Raw genomic sequence first — 22,830 nt, forward strand, 5'->3', positions numbered from 1 at the left:
TCAATGTTATATGGTGTAAGTTATAAGATGTCCCATGATGTTTTTGACCTATATACGTCATTTGCATGTATATGAGGGTTTAAAGGTACAGTGTGTAGAATTTTGTGATATTTAGTGTTGCAGCTGAACACCCCTCACTTCACCCTCTCCTTTCAAACATGAAAAAGAAACTGTGGTAGTCTTTAATTTTCATAAAAACTCAAAAGGTTTTAGTTTGTTCAGTCTGGACTAATGTAAAAAACATGGGGGCCTCTGTAGAGAGGGTTAAATATAAAGGACCTTTTCTGGGGTAAAGAAAACTATAATTCATACAATTTAGATGAAACGAACTAGTGAAAACATCATGAGGATTATTCTACATTAAATTTCTGCCAATAGATCCCTGTCACCTAAATCTTACACACTGGACCTTTATATAATTCGATCTATACAGGTAATTTTTCACATTGCCCAGCTCTGTTAATTGCATAAAATGATAAAATGTAAAACAAACTTTGGCTCTCTGCTTTTACCAATTGGACAGTTTTTCTACATGGTTGGCAGAGCAGCCTCATAAATTAACTCACAGGGTTCTACAGAGCTTGTCTCTTTAGAATTGAACTAAGTTGAAGTTAAATTACAGATGAATGCAATTGTAATAATGCAGCTAAATAAGTCCCAAGTTGGACTGTTCTTTAAAGAAATAGCAGCCACGTTATTGCATCACTGTAATAGAATAAAAGCATCAACATTAGGGGAGAACATGATATGATATGAAGTATGTTGCCCTTTTCTTCCCTGGTGCTTCATGTCTCTACATATACTCAGCAACCAGAATGCATTGCAGTGACACATTGGCGTCTCTTTCTATTTAATGTTAATGCTGAGGGGCAGAGCATAGGATCTTTAACCAAGCGCTGTCCCAACCATTGGCCTCCCTCAGCTCAGATGACAGGTTGCAGCTTTGTGTATGGCTGGTCTCAGAACAGCTGGGAGATGATGTCTTTTGGCCCGATGTGAACATTTAAAAGTGGGACAGTGGACCTTGGTTGCCCCGTGAGTGACAGGAGGCCCCGCTTCTCTCCAAAGTGTTTTCCTGAGCAGGGAATAAATAAGTTGTTTGGTGATGAGATGACTTGCCTCCGGGCTCAACAGCATCTCTCCCACTCAGGCTTTTGAACTCCAGGAAAGGAGAGGTGCTGTTACAGGCCCCCTAAGGCTGATAGAGAGGGAGGCAGTCTTCCACTTTCTCAGACAGACTGCTAAAATATTTGACAGACTTACTATGGTGCCAGTGGGGAATATTGACATGCAGAGTTCACAGTTCAAAGAAAAACATCAGCGCAGAGTAGTGACTCCCACCATTACAATATGTGGTGGAGTTCATTGTAGAAAGAGTCAATTACAGACTTAAGCAACATAAATGTCTGCCTCTAGCTGGATTAATGAACAGTGCAGCAGAGTGACTGGACTTTTTTTTCTACAGTCATTTGGCTGATCTGCTGCCACGGATGGGCTTTTCTCTCATTGTTGTGATAGTCTCTCTGACATATGGTACAGCTCAGGAAACATGGCAACGACATGGCAACAACTTGTTCAGAGTTCAGATCTTTTATATTGGAAACACTTGGACAGGCTGCACAAATAAGGTGACGCACTATGAGAAAAGACACTAGGTGCTGGGCTTGTCCTCTAGGATGTTGCGTAAGCTCTCTCCTTGGAACACCTGAAAGAAAACATGGGGGGGTTAAGTGATAAAAATGTGATGAGATATCTTGATGAAATGCCATCAAAACATATTAATTCATTAGTATATCAAGTTGGTACTGTGGCGTTCTAATGCAGGCAGACTCAGCAGTCGATATAAGGGCGCAGAGGGGCCCTGCACCACACTTCTCACTCAGCTTCAACAGTCACAGATGGCTGCTTGAAACATCGTCGTTTCTCCATTCGGTATCATCACTATCCGACTTCACTATGTGAAGAAGACAAATCCTGCTGTGTATAAACCGATTCACATTTTTGAGCTGCTGTCTCGCCGCTGCATTCCCAAGCACAATTCTCCACTTTGATTTTAATTAATTCCAGTCTGGGACAATGTGCTGTTCCAGTCCAGTCGTCTCTGCTATAAATTCACCAAACAGACTCTATATCAGGCTGCTTGACAAATGTTTACTCCACAAATAGATCAAAAAGCTATGCACGGGGCTCTTTATGTGGGGATTAGCAAGCTGGAGAAACTACAGCACGAGTGATATTGACAGTGTTGATCTTGGCAAAGAAAAAGCTCCCGAAAGTGCTTTTGGCAGGAATGTGTTCACCACAAATGATGTAAACGCATGTGCATACGTACACACATTCTGTGTACATGCACGCAGATACAGTTACAATAATATGTTCCTCGTTCTCACACAGTGTGCACACATTTATTTATAAGTGTTACCATGACAACCAACAGCTTGACAGTTTGACCTGTGTGTGCGTCTCATTGGTTTGCACTGAGCAGCGGCACATAATCTAGGCACCTTTCACAATGTTTCAAGGCTACAACTTGTTTTTTCAACACAAATAACGAAATGACAATTTAGTTACTGTTTATCACCGTCACTATTGACAACTGTGTTGCTTGCTTTTGCTGTTAGTCCATGTTAACTGCATTGTCCTGTTTGAAATAATCTTAACGATCTCACAACAAAAACATTCGTTTTATGTTGCCACCTCGTTCCTAGCGAGCCAGGTCTCAACATGTGTTTACATAAATTCACTAAATATGGAAATTGTTAATTTAGTTATTAGGATTATAGGGAGTTTGGTTTGGTGTTAAAATCCCATTCCAGGTCCCAAAGCAACAATAAATATATCCTTCTAACCAAAGTTAAAAAGATAACAATGAGTATCCACAGTCTGATGTGTCGCATTATTCTGCGCCTCCAACTTCTTCTGATACGAGATCCATGACTCAAATCAAAATCATGTAATTTGAGTCCACATCTTCAGAAAGTAGTGCCAATTTGAAAGCAATATTTAGTCATATTGGAATAATATTTGTTGTAAAACACAACCCAGCTCTTTGAGAAATTACTGAGCCATGTTTTTAAACAGGGGCCTGGGTCTGAATGGAACAGACACAGTAGAAAGTGATGGACTAATGGAACAGCATAGGAAATGAGCACTGGGATGTCAGCATGTTAATATCCAGTGAAGATTGCATGGGAAATACTGCTTGTAGAAAACTAATAGAGTAAAACAAACACTGCTAGTTTGACATTTAGGAGATATATTTCAGTTCCCACCTAATAATTAATTATAACACTATCAAACACATGTGAGATATGTGTGGACTCCTGCAAAAGAGAAAACAGTTTTACAGAAAGAAACCACTGATTTATTTTTGAATGAGTTCTAATAGGATAATAGGCCTCATTGATTGTTCATACAATATGCCAACTAGCTACCATTCACAGCTAATACCAGTATCATATAAACAGTACGTTTGAATTCCAGCCTTTCCTCATTATCACAATTATGCAAACACATAATAAGCAGTGACTTGCAGATTTTCTGCTGAGTCATTTGTCAATAAATGAATCCCAGAGGTGTTGATGTTAGCAGCTTGTTTAGTCCACATTTCTCTTACACGTAACATTGCAATAATGCGGTTTTGTCCTTCTGATGGGCTTTTTTTAATCAGTTTTAAATCTTATTCAAACTTTGCTGCACATCTTCGTATGAAGGGAGCTGCTCCCAGCAGTATCTTAATTCACTGCTTCTCTAGTCACGAGTGTGAAAATCTCACAGCAGGAAATCCCATAGGATGTAATGAAAGCATGAAGGGCAATTTTCATATTTGTAACAGATTCATATTGTATGCTCTTACTTGGATCCATCCGTCATCCAAATAAAGGTGGACAAAGACTATATGTCTATATATATTAGTAAATCCTAATGTCATAGACTTTATAAAATAGTTAATTCTACATCGATGTTTTGTTTTGGTGCTTCCTGTTTCCAGCTCCAGTTTGATCATCTGATCATCTGGTTGTAGAGATGCCTACCCATCCATCTATTATCTATACCACTTATCTTTAGAGGGATGGGGGGGAGCTGGGGGAGCTGGAGCCAATTCAAACTGACATTGGGCGAGAGGCAGGGTACAATAGCTGTATAAATAAGGTTTATTTTTATTATTATATATATATCTATATATATATATAGATATATATATAATAAAAATCAATAAAAGTCTCAATAGTTGTTTCCATTCCACAGTAATAGTCCTCCAATCAGCAATGAGACAACATACAGTCAATGACTTTAATGACTTTAATGTGACTCTATATCTATAAATACCTGTGTGCAGCTTCCCATTTGTTGGTATCACAAAGTAAATGTAATAATGTAAACATGAGGAACATAAGGCATTATATATATATATATATAAATGTGTGTGTGTGTGTGTGTGCAACGTGAAATCTGAGACCCCATTATAATTATAACTATGCTTTTATATAATTAGACCTACATTGTTATATAATATTAATGCTATCTGAACATAGACTGATCTTTCTCAGTCTCTCCCATTGACCTCTTGTAACAACTACAGATCCAGCTGAAGTCTATATACCTACAGTAGAATACACATTCTTTTAACAGTAGAGCATTTATACCCATAGTATTTTGAAGACAGGAAGTATCTGTACAGCAATAATCACGGTTCATTTTCATAGAGTGCATTCATTCATAATAGCACACTCTAATGATTTTCTTTACTTCTAACTTGTAACCCAGTGTTTCTGTCTCTTACAGATGCAGATCTACATGTACAACTCAGATGACTTCGACAGCCTCAGTGCAGCGCTCAGGGAGAAGAGGATCATTGCAGCCATGGCTGTGTTTTTTCAGGTAGGAACCTTTTCTGTGTTTTTTTCTGTCTCTCAGTAGAAACTGAAAAACACACCTTTTGTTTTTCAGTCTTTCATGTAAAATTTTGAATGTCCATCCCAAAACGAAACTTTTGTAATTATCTCTTTTTCACTGTCAAAGTTTGTTAAGGCAATAAAATTTAAGAGCCGTTGGAATTCTGTCTAACCCTCACCTCCTGTTTGTGATAGTTCAAAACATGACTGATGATCAAAACCAAACCAAATGGCTGCAGGATGGTTATCAAAGTACGTTTTGTCTTTGGTCAGGCAATTTAACCTTTCATTAATCTAAAAAAATACAAATTAGCTCAAAATAAAGCCATGTTTATATGTTTTCAAAACTGTAAGTAACAGAACATCCACAAATACATTTTATTTCATTGAAATATTCCCTAACCAAGTCGGTTTCATTCAATATAAATTTGTGATACAAAGTTGTGCAGGCTAAGTCATAAATTACGATTGACTTTAGTGTGTGGGAGACTGAGGATTGTATGTTTGTCTGCTCTTCATGGGGTGTAGAGTGGGTTTCACCTCTCTTTTCAGTTTGCTTTATCCTGTTGGTTTCCCAGGAAGCTAAAAAAGTCCGATTTTCTGTGTTGTAGTGCTTTGAGGGTGTGTGGGTATATGAGCTGTAAGTCCTGTAGATCAAGATCAAAGTCCAGTCACCAATAAAGTGCTCTACCTTCCCCTGGCCTGTGGAGTGGAGCTGTGGGTGGACTGGGATCACTGTGAACTCTATCACTCTCAATTGACAGGAATGAAAAAATCCTTTGAGGCCATCGATAACCCAAGTGGCTTTTCCTTTTACCGGTAACCCCCACTAAATATTTCCTCCTCCTCAGTCTCTCTTGCTCTATATAGTCCTTTCACCCCTTTTGCTCTCTCTCCTTTGTGAACGTTGCACAGATGAAGGTGGGCACGTAAAGTCATTTGGACCAAAATCCAAGTCTTTGCAACCCCTACATGCTGCAGTATTCTTTTAATTGCATTTTTAATCAACATGAGGCCGTTGGACAGAATGAATAAAGTCATACATATATGTTATATGTCTGTATTTGAATTGTTTTGTGTTAAAGTGTTCGATGAGGTTTTGGGCTAAAAACAATTTTTTCGTGAAGATTCCTGGAGGAAAGGTCAGGATTTTTGAAATGAACTGGGTTTATATAGGATGCTCCTACAGACTATGAGACATTTAGGTTTTTTTACATGTTTTTGTACTTATAGTTCAAACTTGCTTGAGTGGTAAACACTACATAATCCAGTGCCATCTATCTTGACTGCTCTTAACTCATTCAGTGTTTATCAGTGTTTGGAAATGAAAAGCTGCCTCAGCTTTCGAATGGTGGCAGCAGAAACACTGGAGATCCCACAGTGTTACCAGAATATTCAAGTCAAGGCATCATGCCCATTTGAGCTGGCAACGAACGTGTCTTATTTTCCAACACAACTGTTCTTACAATGTTTATTTAGGAGATGGACAAGAGAGAAATTAATAAATCACACATTAATCATGCTTTTTGGAAAATGAAAGCTTTTCTCCCCCTAATGAAATCCAAACACATCTATGACAAACCAGAGTTACAACCACCCCCAAGATAGTGGATAAGTCATTTAATTGGCAGGATTTTCTTGTTTGTCTCAAATGACACATTTCTTATTTTATGGAAAAAAAGATGTCTTTCTCTCTATCCATTCGTTTAGATCTCTTGACAATCTTGATATAAAGTATGCATATATTTGCTCTGAACCTGATGATATTGAGCAGTTACATCTTACCACCTGAAAGACTGATGCCCGTGCCCTCAGTAAGTTGGCTCGCGCAGATAGATCTCAACAGGCTGCGCTTGTGTGCTTTGTTCACCATTCAAAGTGGAGCGTGTGGGTGTCGACCTCAGAAGTGCATTCTCCTTTATTCATCCAGTCACCGCTCACTCTCCTGCTCCGCTCACATGCTTCAGTTTGTCTTTGGCAAGCTGAGTAGACAGACTTAAAATGTGTGTGTGTGTGTGTGTGAAGCCGCAGAGGGCGGATAGATTGTACGATGTAGTCCACACACACACACACACAGAACGTCTATGTATGTGTGCCTTTAAATCAAGTATTGATGCAGTTTTATCACTTGAATGTTTTACTTCGAGGGTAAAGTGTGATTTGTGAGCCTATGTCAGGGTGTCTCTGTGTGTAGATGTGGTGTGTTCGTATTTTGTGTGCCATCACCCAGTAGTTGTTTTTGACATGTGAGTAAAAAGTCCTTTAGAAAACTGTTTCGTTTTCTTACTGTGTAGTTGTTTGTGTATGTGTGTGTGTGTGTGTGTGTGTGTGTGTGTGTGTGTGTGTGTGTGTGTGGAGCTGGGCTTGTAGAGTCTCCTGGGCCTGCTTGTGTTGATGGTGATGAGAGAAGCTCTCCTCCTGGACTGTAGAGTTTAAATATGCCCTCTGCCATGCTGCACTGTAGTACAGCAGCCTCCCTCACAATGCTCCATAGAGACAGCTGCATGAGTAATTGTTTTCTTCCATTTTTACTTAAATGGCTGCATTTAACTGACCAGAATTGTTGTCAAAACAAGATCAGACATTAAAATGCCTTTTTTATTATCAGAAAATGACTTTCTTTTTTGAGTTCCCTTGGTACACTCAGTATGCTAAATAACCTATTTGTTAGGCACAGGTGCCACATGTAAGCATTTGCTGTTAATACATAGGTAACATTAGAATTAAAATATTTTTACCAATCTTGCAGTGACTGAATTGCTTGAGTTCAGTATCAAACTTTATTTTCCTTTATTCACTAAGCCCTATCTCTGGTGGTGAAAAACAAAGAAACTGGACAACACATTTCAATCTCCTTCCACTATCCAACAATTATCGGCAAACATCCCAGATACCAACACCACTATCTTTAGTCTAAGATGTCATTTGGAGCCATGTGTCTGGGCAGTGGCGATTTCAGGATGGAGCTGTGGTAGCGAGGTCCCTCCTATACAGAAACTCAACCAATTTGGAGTCAGTCCTGTGTTTATAACATTGAGTAACTACTCAAAACCAAACTAACTGGAACGCATGTTACTTTCACTTCATCGTTTAGTCCACGTCGCATCAACTAATCACAGTCTAGGTTTATGACCTATACTACAGCCAGCCACCAGGGAGCGATCAAGGTGCTCTGGCTTTACTTATGTAGAATTGTCATTTCATCCATCTTTATATCCGTCTCATTATCTGTTCTAAGCAGTACATTCACTCAGAAGGATACTGACTCAATCCTGTAATTAGTTAGGCCTCAGTGGTACCGTTGTATTAGCCTGTGTTATTGACTGTTACATTCACAAGTGTTTGTCAGTTTGTATCTCAGTCCCATGCACATATATTTACAAAATCCAATATTTGTATCCAAGCGCAAAACAAAATGTTCACATATAACATATATGTTTTATAGACCTAATCAGTAGATGTTACAAAGGGCTTTATTTAAGTGGAATATGTTCAAAGTCACAATTGAAATGTGTGGAGCGAGTACACTTTACATGCAACACATTAAACACACCAAATAAAACAATTTTAGCTAAATTTGGAGGTTCTCCAGTTTATCTGGCCAATGATATACATGTTCATAATCGGCTAAACCTCGATTTGCATGCAATGTTTCATTGTCAGGAGATGCTAGTGGTATTTATCATTGTATCACTGCCTTTCTCTGTAAGGTACTTTAAGATAATATAAGATCAAACAAGGTAACATTATTATAACATCTTATCATCAATGTCAGCTAAATGTTTGTGGTGTCTTCACGTCTACTATTTTCCTTCCAGTGATTTTAGAGTAATATGTCTTCCCCCCCACCAGTACTTCACTAACTCACTTTTAAGTGGCTTTGAATGTCGACCTGTTTTTTTTCCCCAACCAAGCCCTGCTGTTGCCATTATGTACTTTCTCCATCTCACATCATTGGTTTAGCACATACAGCCATGGGAGCAGCAAGCTCCAGGTTCAACACTGTTGCGCTGTGCACTGCTGACGTGCAAAGTCACCCAGAAGTTAATTCAGGCATGCACGAAGAGAAATGTGCAGCCATCCAGAGACATGAGGGAGACTTTGGATTATGTGATTTTATTCCCAAAAGATGTCAATTTGTCTCCTCTCTTTTCAATAAAAATAGGATATATATTTATATTTTATTTATTTCCTTTTTATTCACATGTTTTTTAATGAAATCATATGTAGTTGTTGTTCATAGCTAACATGTAAGTCAGTTTCGTGTCATCAAGCTCTCACCTTCATGGAAAAAGGAATATGTTGAGGCAGCAACTCGTGAGAGATTTCAACTTCCTGTGACCTCTGCTTTTCATCTCAGCAGTTTCAAATTAAAAAGTGCCATTTATACTTTGTGTTCTTTGTGCTTTAACACCAGCTGATACTAAAATATTAGACAACATTAGTATTAGACCACACACATGCCACATGATGCAACCAAATTCAATTTCAGGTCAGTGTTACTGCTAATTCGCTTACCTTTGGGTATTTGTTATATACACTGTATGTACAGCTGTATGTTCATACACTAACAGCTCATAGTAAAAGCATGATCTGCTTACATGTATTCATTATAATTTCATCCATCTACACATACTTATATGAATGTTTAAATAACATTTCACACCAAATAGATTGATAGGAAGAAATTCCTCAGAATTCATGCTGCGTGAATAAGGCTGTAGGTGAAACCATCAAGACAAACCATCCTTGAAAGAAAGCTTTAAATACCCACCTATGGTATTACTTGTTAAACAGTGTCAGCATGTTTTTTTAACAGAATTAGCTCATGGCCAACCCTCTTCAAGGCAACTTCCAGTGTGGAGCCTTCGTAGACTTCACCATACATCCCAAGTATTTACACAACCCTGCCAAGGGGGAGACCATCCCCATTAATCTGCAAAAACAATGTCAAATGTACAGAGGTGAGGCTTTCCCTGAGACTTTCACCAGACTGTACAAATAAGAATAATGTTACCAGGCCTACAGACATTCCTCTGAAATGCAACATTACGTTTCATCTTCACTTGGACAAGTCCAACCAGAGAAGTGGTAATGCTACATTTCTCAGGAAAAATGAGAGATGCATGTATCTCGTATGTGGCAGGAATTCATCACCATGTCTCAAAGCACAGACTCTAAGCAGCACTGACGTGATGTGACTCTTTACATTGAAGAAATAACCCACGCCTGTTTACATGGGCCCTTCCTTACTCACATAATGGTTTTTATCTAATAATTCTGTGTAAACACAGACAGTGCCCTGCCTGTCTTGTGTTCTTTCTCTCTTAAGTGTTTCTCCATCCATTAGAAACCCTCTCCCTCCTCTTCTATCAGTGTGTATCTGCAGCAACTGAATAGTTGCTTCTGTGTCACGTATTAATTAAATCATCACACTTGGGTTACAGGGAAAATTGGCCCCATCATCTCGACTGAGCTTGGGAATCAGGCTTTTATGACCAACTATTGCTTTGCAGCACAGCCTCTGACTGAAATAGATGACTGCTGTAAACATCGATCAGTGCCCTTTTATTTGCTTATTTACAGCGTGGCATGTCTCTGCTGTTTACCACTCTCAGCTAGAAGTAGAAACATGCGAAACCAAGGCCCAGCTGGGATGTAAATCACATGAAACATCCACTCCACTTTTTTACCATTTGCCCCTAAGTTAACACGAGAATCATATGTACCTCATTTAATATTATAGAGTGAGAGGAAGGAGAAGGGAGAGCAAACAAAGAGAATGAAAGAAAACCTTTTTGTGTACTGAGAAACAGAACGTACAATGGCAAAGAGCAGGATGGGAGAAAATGGAAAGTAGAGAAAAAAGGGAGGGGGAAGCCTTCATGAGGAATGGTACAAGACAAAGTAGTTGTAGTTGTAGTTGCTTTAACATAAACAAACATGACACATCTTTAACAGCCTTTTTCCTCAGACTCACTCAGGCTGAAGAATCAACTCTCAGTGGCTGATTTTGAAATTTGATCATTTTTCTATGGAACACAAGGACAAGGCATCTGCAACTGTATAATGGTTTAAGGAATAAACAGACTTGTAGTGGCCGTGCCAGACCCATTCCCATCTGCAAACGTTTTTACCCAGTTTTAATTTCCAAGGGTTCGGGTTAGTTATCAATGCAAAGTATGTCATTGCAGCACAAAATATAGACTAACCATGGACTGTATATAAAGATGGATGACACAACTGCTCCCCAAAATGAAGCCAAAGCATCTCAATTGCCACCTTGTTGCCACCATAGGTCAAAAATCCTGACTCGTCCATGTTAGGTGGTGGGATGGGCAGCATTGAAAAGTCAAAGTAGCCTGTAGGTAAAATGAACTTTTCTCAAATATGCTTTCATTTTCCCTCTGGCTGTGTAAGCAGTGTGTGTGGTGAAGAATGGCTTGCTTTTCATTTTGGCACCCATGCTAACAGATAAGAGTGTCCACACTGCCTGCGTAAGCTGCACTGCTCTTCTGGAGAACAGAGTTCTTGCCTATTTGCTCTTCGTACCGTGCACGGTTCAGAGCAGAACAGACAGTGAAAATGATCTTTCAGCACAGTTTTAATGCACATCTGCTGAATATGTCACAACATAAATGTTTTCAACTCTTTCTGTACCTGTTTAATATATAGCCATGCTTTTATTGAAGGGAATCCAGTGTTCATACCAGAAAGCTCACATTGCAGCACCTCTGCAGACAAGCTGCATTAACACTGCCTCTGTGAACAACAGACAACTGCGACACACAGCAGAACCGCAGCACAGCCGTCACACAGCGCTCTGCTTAAGTCTTGAGCTAAATATGATCAAAGGTCATGTCTCATTTTTGTCGACATGCAAAAATGACACAAACCCCAGAATTAAAAAGTGTGTTTCTTAATGAAAATGCCCAAAGGATCGGTTTACTTTTCGTCAAGTTATGAATTATTTACCAGGTCTAAATCCAAGTGGTAATGAACAGCAAAAGAATGTCATTGACTTGTATTTCTCCCCATCTCCCAGCACCCACTGATACATTTTTCACTGATAGTAACTGCACTCCAATGTGTCTTGTTTGAAAGAACCATCACATCTATTATGCCACTGATTCATCAGCAGTTAGTTCGGCCAGTGCCAAGGGGAGGAAATGAGTCTCTGTATGACACAGAAGGAGGTGAAGCTAGTCAAGAGAAAGAGGATACATTGTGAGGGACCTTGGATGGATGACAGTGGAAGAAAGGGTTGGGCTATGAGAGAGAAAAATGGTGAAGGAGAGAAATATGAGGACATGTCACATTGTACAGTGTTTTTTTTCCTGATTTGTCACTGCGGTGCTCTGTCCCTGGAGAGAAAGAGGGAGCTTGAGCTATGGGAATGGATGAAGAGACAGAACGAAAGATGCAGGATTTAAAGAGGGAGAAAGGCGTAGATAGAGAGAGAGTAGGACATTGTGAAGTGAGGCCTGGTGGCTCAGGATCTCGGGGGACAAGCCTGTGGGCTTTCAGAGACAAACATTAATAATGAAACGCTAATTCCCTCTGTCCTCCTTTCTTTCTCTCCTCCTCCCTGTCTGTCATTTTCTCTGTCTCCATGGCCGCCTTTATTTCTCTTAATCTCTTTTCACTAACACACACACACACACACACGCTTTTTTTCCTCACCCAATTTCTGTCTTGCCTCGCACCAAAAACAAGCTCCTTATTTCACTTCCAGTTATGGACTTCTGCTAAGTTAAAACTGTGTCTAACATTGCTGAAACTAAGTTTTAGTTATTTAATTAATTCTGGGTTTTGCCTGTGCAAGCCCATGTTGTCTATGTGGGTAATCACACAGAGACAGTGGAATACCTCCTTGCACGTGCTCCTCATTTGTTACACAGTCCTTCAGCTTTTTCGACATGTGTCACTGTTTAGATTCCACCAGCCCTTGGTGTCATAGCTTCCACAGACAGCCTCAGACAAAGAGTCTATTTCCATATGATCCTAGTTTTGTTGATGTCACTTATCTGAGTTAAATTGCATGGTAATGCAGAGCGCATTTCACTATAGCTAGTCGTGGATCGGCAAGAAGGCTTCTGAAGGAAGAGAGCAACCCTCCAGCTGCAAAGTAAAAATAAGAAAACGTCAGGTATCTGACTTTAGTGTTACTGCAGCTCACTCTAACAGCGTAGTTAAGAAGGCAGTTACCTACAGATGCCTCTTGCTGTTCCCCGGTCTAACTTTGTTGCAGTCCCTGTAGAGTTTGCTGCATTACTTCCCTTTACCTGGGATGCACCACAGTTGTTGACAAGTCTGCCAACTCTGCTGAACTCATTTGCATATTGTCATATGATTAAGTTGCAAGCAGGCTTAAGATAACCCCTTATTATTATCTGATAAGGCATCCAAGCACATATTGTATGTTTGAAAAAGCTGTTTTTTATTACTTTTGCTAAGGAGGTTGTTGTTTGGGATATTGTTCAAGGAATAACCCATTAAATGAATAAAAACTAAATCAAGGGGTGGATCCAGGGATTTCATCACTTTCTTTTACATTTCTAGATAGAGCTGTTTTGTTAGACATTTTCTCTATTTTCCCAAATGAAATGTATGGGTCTTGATGAAAAACCTCAGGCATATTTATGGAACTGATATCTATGAGTCTGTACAATTTGGTGCGACTTGAAGGGGGACTGTTTGACCTTGGCAGAGGTATGCACCTGAACACAAATTATTCTGCATCCAAACACATGCAAGCCATAAATCCGCTTTGTGTTTGGTGTGAACAAAGCATAACACAACTGCATCGGGCTCAGGTCAGGATTGCACACAAAAAACAGAATACCTGTTGGATTTTCTTTCAGGATCGTTCAGACAGAAAAGTGTAACCTGAGCTGTACTATATCTTAAATTCACAGAGACAGTAGATACTCAACATAACCAATGTTTTAATGACCCTTTAACACAAAATCCTCACCATCCTCCGTGATGTGGCTCTGCTGCTGTGCAGAGCAAACACTTCCACTTCATAACTACAGTGTCAGATTAACAGCTTGGCTGCACTGGATGTGTGAGCAGTGCGTGGGTGATGCAGAAAGTCTTAAGTATCGGTTACTAGTAACGTGGGCAGTACTTCTGATACACAAAAATGAACCAAAAAAGTATTATGTCTATAAAAAAATGATGCTGTGGCCTTGTGTGCAAGGCATATAATTAGTACGTGCCTGAACACTGTGTAACACTGGTAACACAGACTACCTGGATAACCCTAGTAGGTCGTGGGATCATCAAACCAAACTTGGGTCACAGCAGATCCATTGATTATATGGAAAAAAGTCCAATGGGCCATCACATGGTGACATTCTGCAGCTTAAACAGCTTTTGGGCATTTTTGTATTTCGCAGTCACCATGAGTGAATGTGCAATCATAAACAAGCCAATGGCTGACTGTGTTGAATCTGTTATGAAAGAGATAGTAGGCCTGCTCTTAGGTTATGTTTGGATAACACCTGTTGCTCAAACCCAAAAAGCTGTTGCCCAATTAAGGACACAGTGCACCTCTACCTGGACATCCCAACACGTCGGTGAGCAGCAGGAACAGTTTGGATTTAAAACAGTGGTGTGTCACATGATCATTCACCACCCTTGTGAGTAAACCCATGGTGTTTTGTTTATATAATTCCCACTTAAGATAATTGTATACAATTGTTGGACAAATCATCCACAAAAATGGCTTGCTTTACAATAGGATGTTTTCATGTGGTTGATGAAAGCACAGAAATTGAGCAGGCTGTGTTTTATGTGCTTCTGCTGTGGCTTAAGCAGCCAGGCAGTGTGAGGACAATCCCAGTAATCCTCCACACCAAACTTGAAAATGAAATCCTATCCAACAAGTGTGGTTTTTCAGAATCCAAATGCACTTTGCGTGCGGGTTTGTTAAATCCCGAGGTGAAGCGCCTGTGTCCAAATCCAGGACACGCGAGGTTGTGGAGAGACAGGCGAGGGAGGGATGGGATGACAGTCTTGGCTCTTTGCTGCTGGATATGGATACAGGTAGTGGCTCCGATATTTGACCTAAAAAGGTTACATTTTAAAAAATGCTGCATTTTAATTAAATTAAATCTATTTATTATTATTTATTTTTATAGTGACAATGGTGATATGACAGTGATGATTATTATTAGTAGTAATTGTTGTATCTGTCAGGGTCACAAGATGTAGCAGTATTTGCAATAACTATAGTATATTTGTAGTGAATATACTGTATGTGTATCCACAGTGCTGTGGATATGCCTGGCGTATTATTTAGTCTGGACGGGCAGAAACAGATGTTTGGACACAGTGACATAGATGCTTGCTGATCGGGTCTTTTTAGTGACCATGTAGCATATGCTGATTTGTACGGAGGAAAGCAAGCCTCGGCTCCCAGTGTGTAACGCAACATGTAATCAATTACAAGTGTTACTGACCCTTAAAGCTGTTGTGCAGTTAAATTCTGCATTTTGCAATGATTAAACTGCTAACATGCGTGGAGACGCGCTTTTATATGAGCAGTGCCAGTTCACCGGCATGTCTTCTTGTTTATGCTGGAAACTGGACGCCTGTGTACATGAGCAGTCACGTGGTATGTGTTGTCAGGCGTGTTGGTCTGGATGGGGATTAAAACTAACAAGGAGCCAAAACACTAATGTGGACAGACAATTTTTGGACGGCCATAGTGGGAGCCAATCACAGACTGAAAATCTGATGCACTTGTGCTCTCCACATATTTTTTGTTAGTGTTAAACATGTAAGAAGCAAGTGGAGAAGAGAACTGTGCCCTGCTGTCCATATAAACTACCCATCTTGCTTGTCATCCTACAATATGTGTAATGACAGTGATTCTCTGGCATTTGAACACCATGTCATTCAACATTTCTAAAGGCTTTCCATGCAAATGTCTCTTCAATGCATTTGAATGCAAACCATTGTCATGTAAAATGTGCAACGCATGTCCATGAGAGCAGTCCACCTTTTTGCAGTCTGATGGATTTCTTTCTACAGACATGTCAACATCACACGCATGCAACAAAACAGGTTGTTTTTTTTCTCTGCATTTTGAAGCAAACATGTAACCAAAGAGGGCGCTGATCAGACTGACTGATGAGTCATTTTGGAAGGCACTTGTGTTTAGCCTTTTTGTGTGCTTTGTTTTTTTTTTTTATTGATTTCCAGCTTCCATGACAACAATGATGCTCTAATTGAAGACAGCGGAAATGCATGTGTTACTATGACATCGCTCCCTCTTTGAGTTCACATGGAGAGGGCCTTGTTGATTGCTGCTGATTGTTTCTCCTAATTACGCTGCACTTGGTTTCTCAGGATCTCTGCTGTGCTTTTTGACTTTTTTCCTCCACCCATGTCACTTTTATCGCCCCCTCTCTTTCTCTTTATTGAGCGTGAATGTGCTATTTTCTCTCTCTTTCCACAGGTGAATTAAAACACATAATATAGGGTACTTTACGATCATTATGAATAGATGTGTGCATTGTATAAACTTAGATTAGTGCACTCTTTATTCCTGCAGTGACTCAGCAACAGCAGGTATAAACTGTATTGAAGTAAACAACCATTGGCCGGTAATGTGATTTTTTTTTTTGTATATGGTTATTATATGTATATATCTTGTCTAGTCTAGCAGTTGACAGAAGAGTTTGGACATTCCCCCATTCACACTCACATTCATAAAGTGCATCTCTGTGCAGCACTTTCAGTTTGCAGATCAATCACAATCTGTTAGCACAGCCATCAGGAGCAATTTGGGCTTCAGTGTCTGGCCCAAGGACACTGTGGAGTGCAAAATAGAGGAGCCAGGGATTGAACCACGAAGCCTTTGGTTAGGGGATGAGCCACTTACATGTCAGTGGCTTGTTGGTTGTCTTACAGGGGGTTTGATGGAGTGTTGATACCAGTTTGGTCTCTCAGCTGGACTGAGAGCCTGTACTAACTAATATAGTTAATCTGTATACTTCTATGTGATGATCACTGTATTTTACAGCAGATCTTTTTGTGTTCCTCAGGTTGGAGGGAAGGACAATCCTGCTGTCGACCCCATAATCCATGGCCTGAAGGGCGTGGTCCATCACGGTGAGTGCCAGTGCCCAGTCACACAGGGAATGGATAGTTACATTTTATGTTGGGTATGGAGTTTTCTCTGGATATACAACCCGACATCAGAAATCAGCACATTCACGCATATATTTTCTCCATAATTCACTCCAAGCAATAAAAAAGTACCATTTACATCCATACGATCCATCTCGATCCATCAGTGGTGGAGAAAAGGTAACTTTTTAACTTAAAAAAGGCTCCTGCAGAGAAATCAAATCAAAGAGCTGGGATTTAGTCCCTGTTATTTCTTATTATCTGAAACTATCTGATGAGGACAATGGAATGTTTTCATGAGTCAAATAAATTATGGTCAAAACTATAAATAGAATAACACCACAGTTGTTAAATAAAGGTTATTACCCTGATGAGGTTTCTCTCTGTCCTTCCCTAAAAAAAAAAAAAAACAGTCAGAAGACACAGACAAAGATGATGTGCTGTAAACTAAAACATGTGATCTCTGCAGCAGAATCAATTGCTTACATCCTGCCTCTGGCTGCTGTGCCACCCTCACCTGAAAACTCGAGAGATTTCTGTGTTGTTGTGAACACGTCTGAGCAAAATCTCCTGCTGCGTTACTCATATGTTAAAGGCAACCAGATCCTGCAGGCACCTCCATTGTAATCAGAGCCACTATTAGTGACAGTCTGAACAGCTTTATACAGAACATCAACCTGCTGATCCTGACTGGTGACCATTGCAGCAGGAAATGTGAGGGCCAAGTGTACAGAGCAACATGGAGGAAGTGAATCTGCAGTTACACATATATATGGAGAGAGGAGTGAAGTGTGTTATTTTTACTAACAATCTTACTAGTTGAGGCAGTAATGTGGGTTTGATGTTCTCTACATGACATTGAAAGATGCAGAGTTAACTCATTTGAGTGAAATAATAAGCTGATGTATTTCATTTGATCTCATTTCAATTGGAGGGTACTCCAGCTTTGTTTCAACTGCTCATCAAAAAGTCTTATCCTTGTGCATCATTCAGTGCCTCACATACAGTATTTTCTTACAATAAATTAGGACTTCTGGGATGATTCCGTGTTTTTTTTCTTCCCATAACAAATTAAAGGGTTTTGCATGTTTTTTGTTAGCACTGTATGCCCTGAGTTAAAAACAGTTGTCTCATGCACACAGCCCTGAAGTTCATCCCTGTCATGATCAAAACATTTATCCTAAAGCGATGTTCTGTCCCCCCCCCCCCCCCCCCCCCCCCCTACACACACCCAAAGGGCCCCACTCACATTGCAACTACAGAACGGCTTCAGAGTGAATTTTGAGAGCTTCAGCATACACAAATAAAACTTTGATAAAACCCCACCACATGATACTTGTACTCCTGCTCAGCTGTCTTGGAAAAACTCCTCTGCTTTCATAATTCATCTGCTCAAAGACCACTCAAGTTCAATCAAGGCCACACTCCCATCTCTCCCACAGGGAGGGTAGTTGGTTAATTTTCTCTGTCTCCACCAGTGCTACTCTAAAGAACAGCGGGTGGTTAAATTTTTCACAGCACTCTCTTCTCTTGTTGCCCGGGCTTGTCTGGCGGACATGCACCACAGGTCCAACTCTGCTGCCTTTGTACCTCATGTCTTGTTGCATTTTACATGAAACCTCGCTGGAACAAATGACCTCTGACTAGCTAGCCAGCTAGTGGCTCCATGCCATCCCTGTGAAATCAGTCCGGTATAAAGAAGCCGAGCCTGATTTACATAGCGAACTCATGAAAGGCTTCGCCAGCGAAGAGAGGAGCCCATTGTCTACGCCGGGTTTGCAGGGGCTTTGGAGGCAGATGCAAAGACTTATAATGATGTGGTGGGATGATGGATAAGACGAGAGGTGGTAGTGAGGAGGAGGACGAGCAAAGCAAAACTCTCTCATACTATTCATTTTGATATTGGTTGTAGTAAACTCTGTAGGCTATATTATACAGAGATGTCATCATCGCTACTGCAGAGATCATCATTACAGTTATTTCAAAAATATATCTGGAATAGTGTTAGACAACAGAGAAGGAGAAGATAGAACGTCTCCCAGAGTGTGTAATACATGACTGGCATTTCTTGTAGACATTTCCTGGTCAACATAGATGGCAGAACAAACACTGGACTAATTACTCTCAGTTTTAAGTCTCTAAATGATAAACTGCGATGTTTGTTGTGTCTTCTGAGGTGAATACACTTACCATAGTTACCACATGACCATAGATTGTAGATACAGGAAGAGAATGAAGCAAACATATTTCAGACGGTGCTGCCATATTACACTGGTGACAGTGGAGCCAGTCTGCATAGAAGTGATCATTGAGTGGAGCCATGGTATCACACACTTACCTAACCAATCTATCATTCTAGTCTTTTTTAGATGTCTCATCCCATTTTTACAACATCAAGTAACTAATTAAAACTCAACTTATCTAAAACTTAAGCACTTGAACATACATTATTGTGATAAACACTACCAACAAAGATGTTTTGGGTTACGACCAATACATTTTTGATTAACTAAAATAGCACCTTATTGTTATTAGCATCCTTTTTTATCCATAGCAGCATCAGGTAATTGTGATATGATGTGATTCTTGCAGAAAATCTCCTTGAATATCCCAAACACTGAGAGCTTACTCTCAATAAACATTAATGTCGATGCCACATTTTCACCACAGTCTGGCCTGCAGCTGTTGAGACGCGAATAAAAAAGAAATATAGAGGGAAGTTAGTTAATCTCGTTTTTTAAGAGGAGGATGAAGTGTCTGTTCTGAGACAGAGTGAGGACACATTTCTTAGGAGAGGTTTACTGTCTCAGTTCAGCTTTTCCAAAACAGCAGGCCTTTCAGTTATCCTCACATTGACATGATGCACAGCACAGCTGGAAATGAGGTGCTGCTAAGAAGCAGTTCACTGCACCAGAAAGTGAACAGGAGAGATGTGATGACCGAAACAAAGCTTGTAAAATAAATAACTCAAACAACCCACATGCAAGTCCAAATGCATGGTCTTTAAAACACTAGGCATCTACCATGACGCCCAAACTGCTGTAATATCCACTAAAATAAAATCAAGATAGAGCCTTTCAATAAAAATCTTCCTAAACACACTTTGAGGAGAAAATAAGGACAGACAGATAGATAATATATGTTCTCCAAATTTCTGGAAATCCTTTTGAGTGGAGGATGAAAGAGAAGATTAAGATGTGAGCACTTTGCAATGGAGCCATATCAGATTGGATGTGAAACAGAGCGTTTTGTGATTAAACCCCCATCAGTAATGAATGGTAGACATACTTGTGCAGACGCAGGGAGGAAGAGGGAAATGAAAACAGAATTTCTCTTCTTCGAATACCTATACTGGCACCATAGGGTCGACACAGTACTTCAAATCAAGGGGGAACCACCACGAGCCATGTACGCCCTTTAAAAATTAATTGCCAATCAGGGTCACAGAGTGCCAAGTCAGCGGAGACTACGTGCAGTGAGTAAGATAGTGAATTAATGGACTTGTAATTTGTGCCTGCGAGGAGAAAGGGCTTCATTTCAGCACTGTGACACGAGAGCAGCAAGAGCACTGACACTTGAGTAGATAAACAGAGCAAATGACACAGTGATGACACAGAGGGGTGTGCAAATATACAGCTATAGGCAGCATTTGAACAAAGGAACTCACTCAATCTCTCTTTGCACTGAACAGTGCTGGACAAACAGCAGTACAGTAAACTCACCAGACTGTCAGTCACGGAATATCACAATTTCTTATTATGGCAGATGAAGTCTGTGTCTTCTAATCTCAGGTCAGGGATGAAATGTACTTCAGATGACCGAAATCAAATATTTATGTATTAATATCGAATAGTTCTTGGTGTGTTCTTTAGAAACAGAGTAAAGCATCTAAAACTGTGACACCAACAAGACCATCAGCCAATCATTGCTCAGAAGGGCTTATACAACACAAAGTTAAGATGGTGTGACTGTGTTTCTGTCATTGTTTTGAACACTCTTTTTACATAATGTTTCTACTAAACCGGATAAGATTAGATAAATTGCTGTAATAACAGACACAGAACAACATAGAAAACCTGTATTGTATTAAAAGAAGACGCCATCTGAATATGTGTGCAACAGAATGAAACTGCACTTGAAATTAAAAGCAATGGTTTGCTTCTGTCAGAAACATGTAAGCGTATATAGAATATTTATATTTGTGGAGAGAAGGAGCACAGGAAGTGTAGAAATGAAAGAAAGAAAAAAATCAGGTGAGAGCATCAACTCATGCACAAAATGTGACACCAAGCTGCAAGGAGGGATAGAGCCCCCACATAATCAATAAAATGAAACCAGGTTCTTCCTTAAATGATCTCTGTAGTGACTGATTCAAATAGGATTCTACATTTGAGGACACATCTTAACTTTAATCCACTGAGTTAAAGAGTCAGAGCACCAAAAAGTTAAGGGAACATCACAATACTTAACTTGTGTAAAGTGATAGTATATTCTATATATGCCAAATGTCACCTTGTATGGAACAGGGACTATTGTTTTGTTACATATCTACTGTGTGAGTACATTTGAAATATTTATCAATTGTCATACGTATGGTCAGTAGAGACACAAGATGGCTGTCCCAGATGACTGTCAATCAAGATTGAGATCATGATGGACAACTTAGTGGACACAAATGGGTAGGAAGTAAATGTGATTAGAAAACAGATCCAATGTGAGCAGGGTCACATCAACGTCTTGTTCCCACATGTCTTCAGTGTGAGAGTATTTCGAATTATATAGGCCTTTAAGATTAGCATCATAAAAGGCAGTCCGGAGAATTGACTACGGAGTTTGCCTGCAGTTTGCCTTTCACTCGTGCACAACTCAGTGGGAGGTTTTCTGCACAGACACGTTCACCAAAGCATAAAATCCCCCGCATGATTATGTTTTTTCATTTGTGCGTCTCGCGCATTAGAAGCGCCATGAACCCCCCCCCCCCCCCCTCACTAGGGGTGAATCCAGTGGGCATCTCCTGCTGTGTTCACACATCGACTTCTCCTGGATTTCTACGGACTTTATACAAGAAGATCAGGTGGATAAAGTCCGTAGAAACTTCAGAGTGTCTCACTTGGACATTTGCGTTCACACATGCACCTCCTCCAGAGAAAATATGGAGGATCTGCGGAGTCCAGTGCATGTCTGGAAGCAGTGTTTCATGGTAATCATTTGAGTTAGCAAAGTTCAAAGTAGGGAGCTTACTGGCTCCCAGCTCTAGCACCATAGCTAATATATCGAGCCGAGGTTGATGCTTATCATTTAATTCTCAAAAGTAAGTCAGAATATTTTTTTAATGTCAATCTCTTCTTCAATAAATAGTGAAATGGGTGAAACTCCATTGTGACTGAATGCAAAAGTCCCTGCAACTCAACAACATATGAGCCTCTCGACACACAGTTAGCAGCTCTGCAGTCTGAGTAGACTTCCTTGGATTATTGGAATGTAATTGCCTGCCAGGCACAAACTTATGGAGCTAATAAGAAGTATCATGAGAAATATCATTCATGCCCACAATCCAATCAAATTAATTCAGACGTAATTTTCAAAGGGTTTAGAATAGAAAACACAATTAAAGAAAAACTTAAAAACATGAGATAAAATCCTAATAAATCAACACTATAAATCTCAACATTTACCATCTGTTGATAATACTGGAGAGGGAGTCATTTGCCCCATGTTTAGCAGTAAAAACACTTATCACTGCAAAATGCAAAGTTCTCATTCATGCATAAAATGCCACCTCATTTTGTGT

General features: G+C 39.9%; 1 protein-coding gene across 1 annotated transcript in view; it reads left to right on the forward strand.

The window, feature by feature from the left end:
- LOC109640020 (receptor-type tyrosine-protein phosphatase gamma-like) overlaps positions 1-22,830 on the forward strand; it is a 350,667-nt gene that overhangs the window by 250,657 nt on the left and 77,180 nt on the right. Inside the window, exons 5-6 of the mRNA XM_069513834.1 lie at positions 4,786-4,881; positions 16,955-17,021. Of these exons, the coding sequence (XP_069369935.1) occupies positions 4,786-4,881; positions 16,955-17,021 (163 nt within the window). The remainder of the gene's footprint in view (positions 1-4,785; positions 4,882-16,954; positions 17,022-22,830) is intronic.

Source organism: Paralichthys olivaceus, chromosome 2, assembly GCF_024713975.1.
Source record: "Paralichthys olivaceus isolate ysfri-2021 chromosome 2, ASM2471397v2, whole genome shotgun sequence".
Lineage (NCBI taxonomy): Eukaryota > Metazoa > Chordata > Actinopteri > Pleuronectiformes > Paralichthyidae > Paralichthys > Paralichthys olivaceus.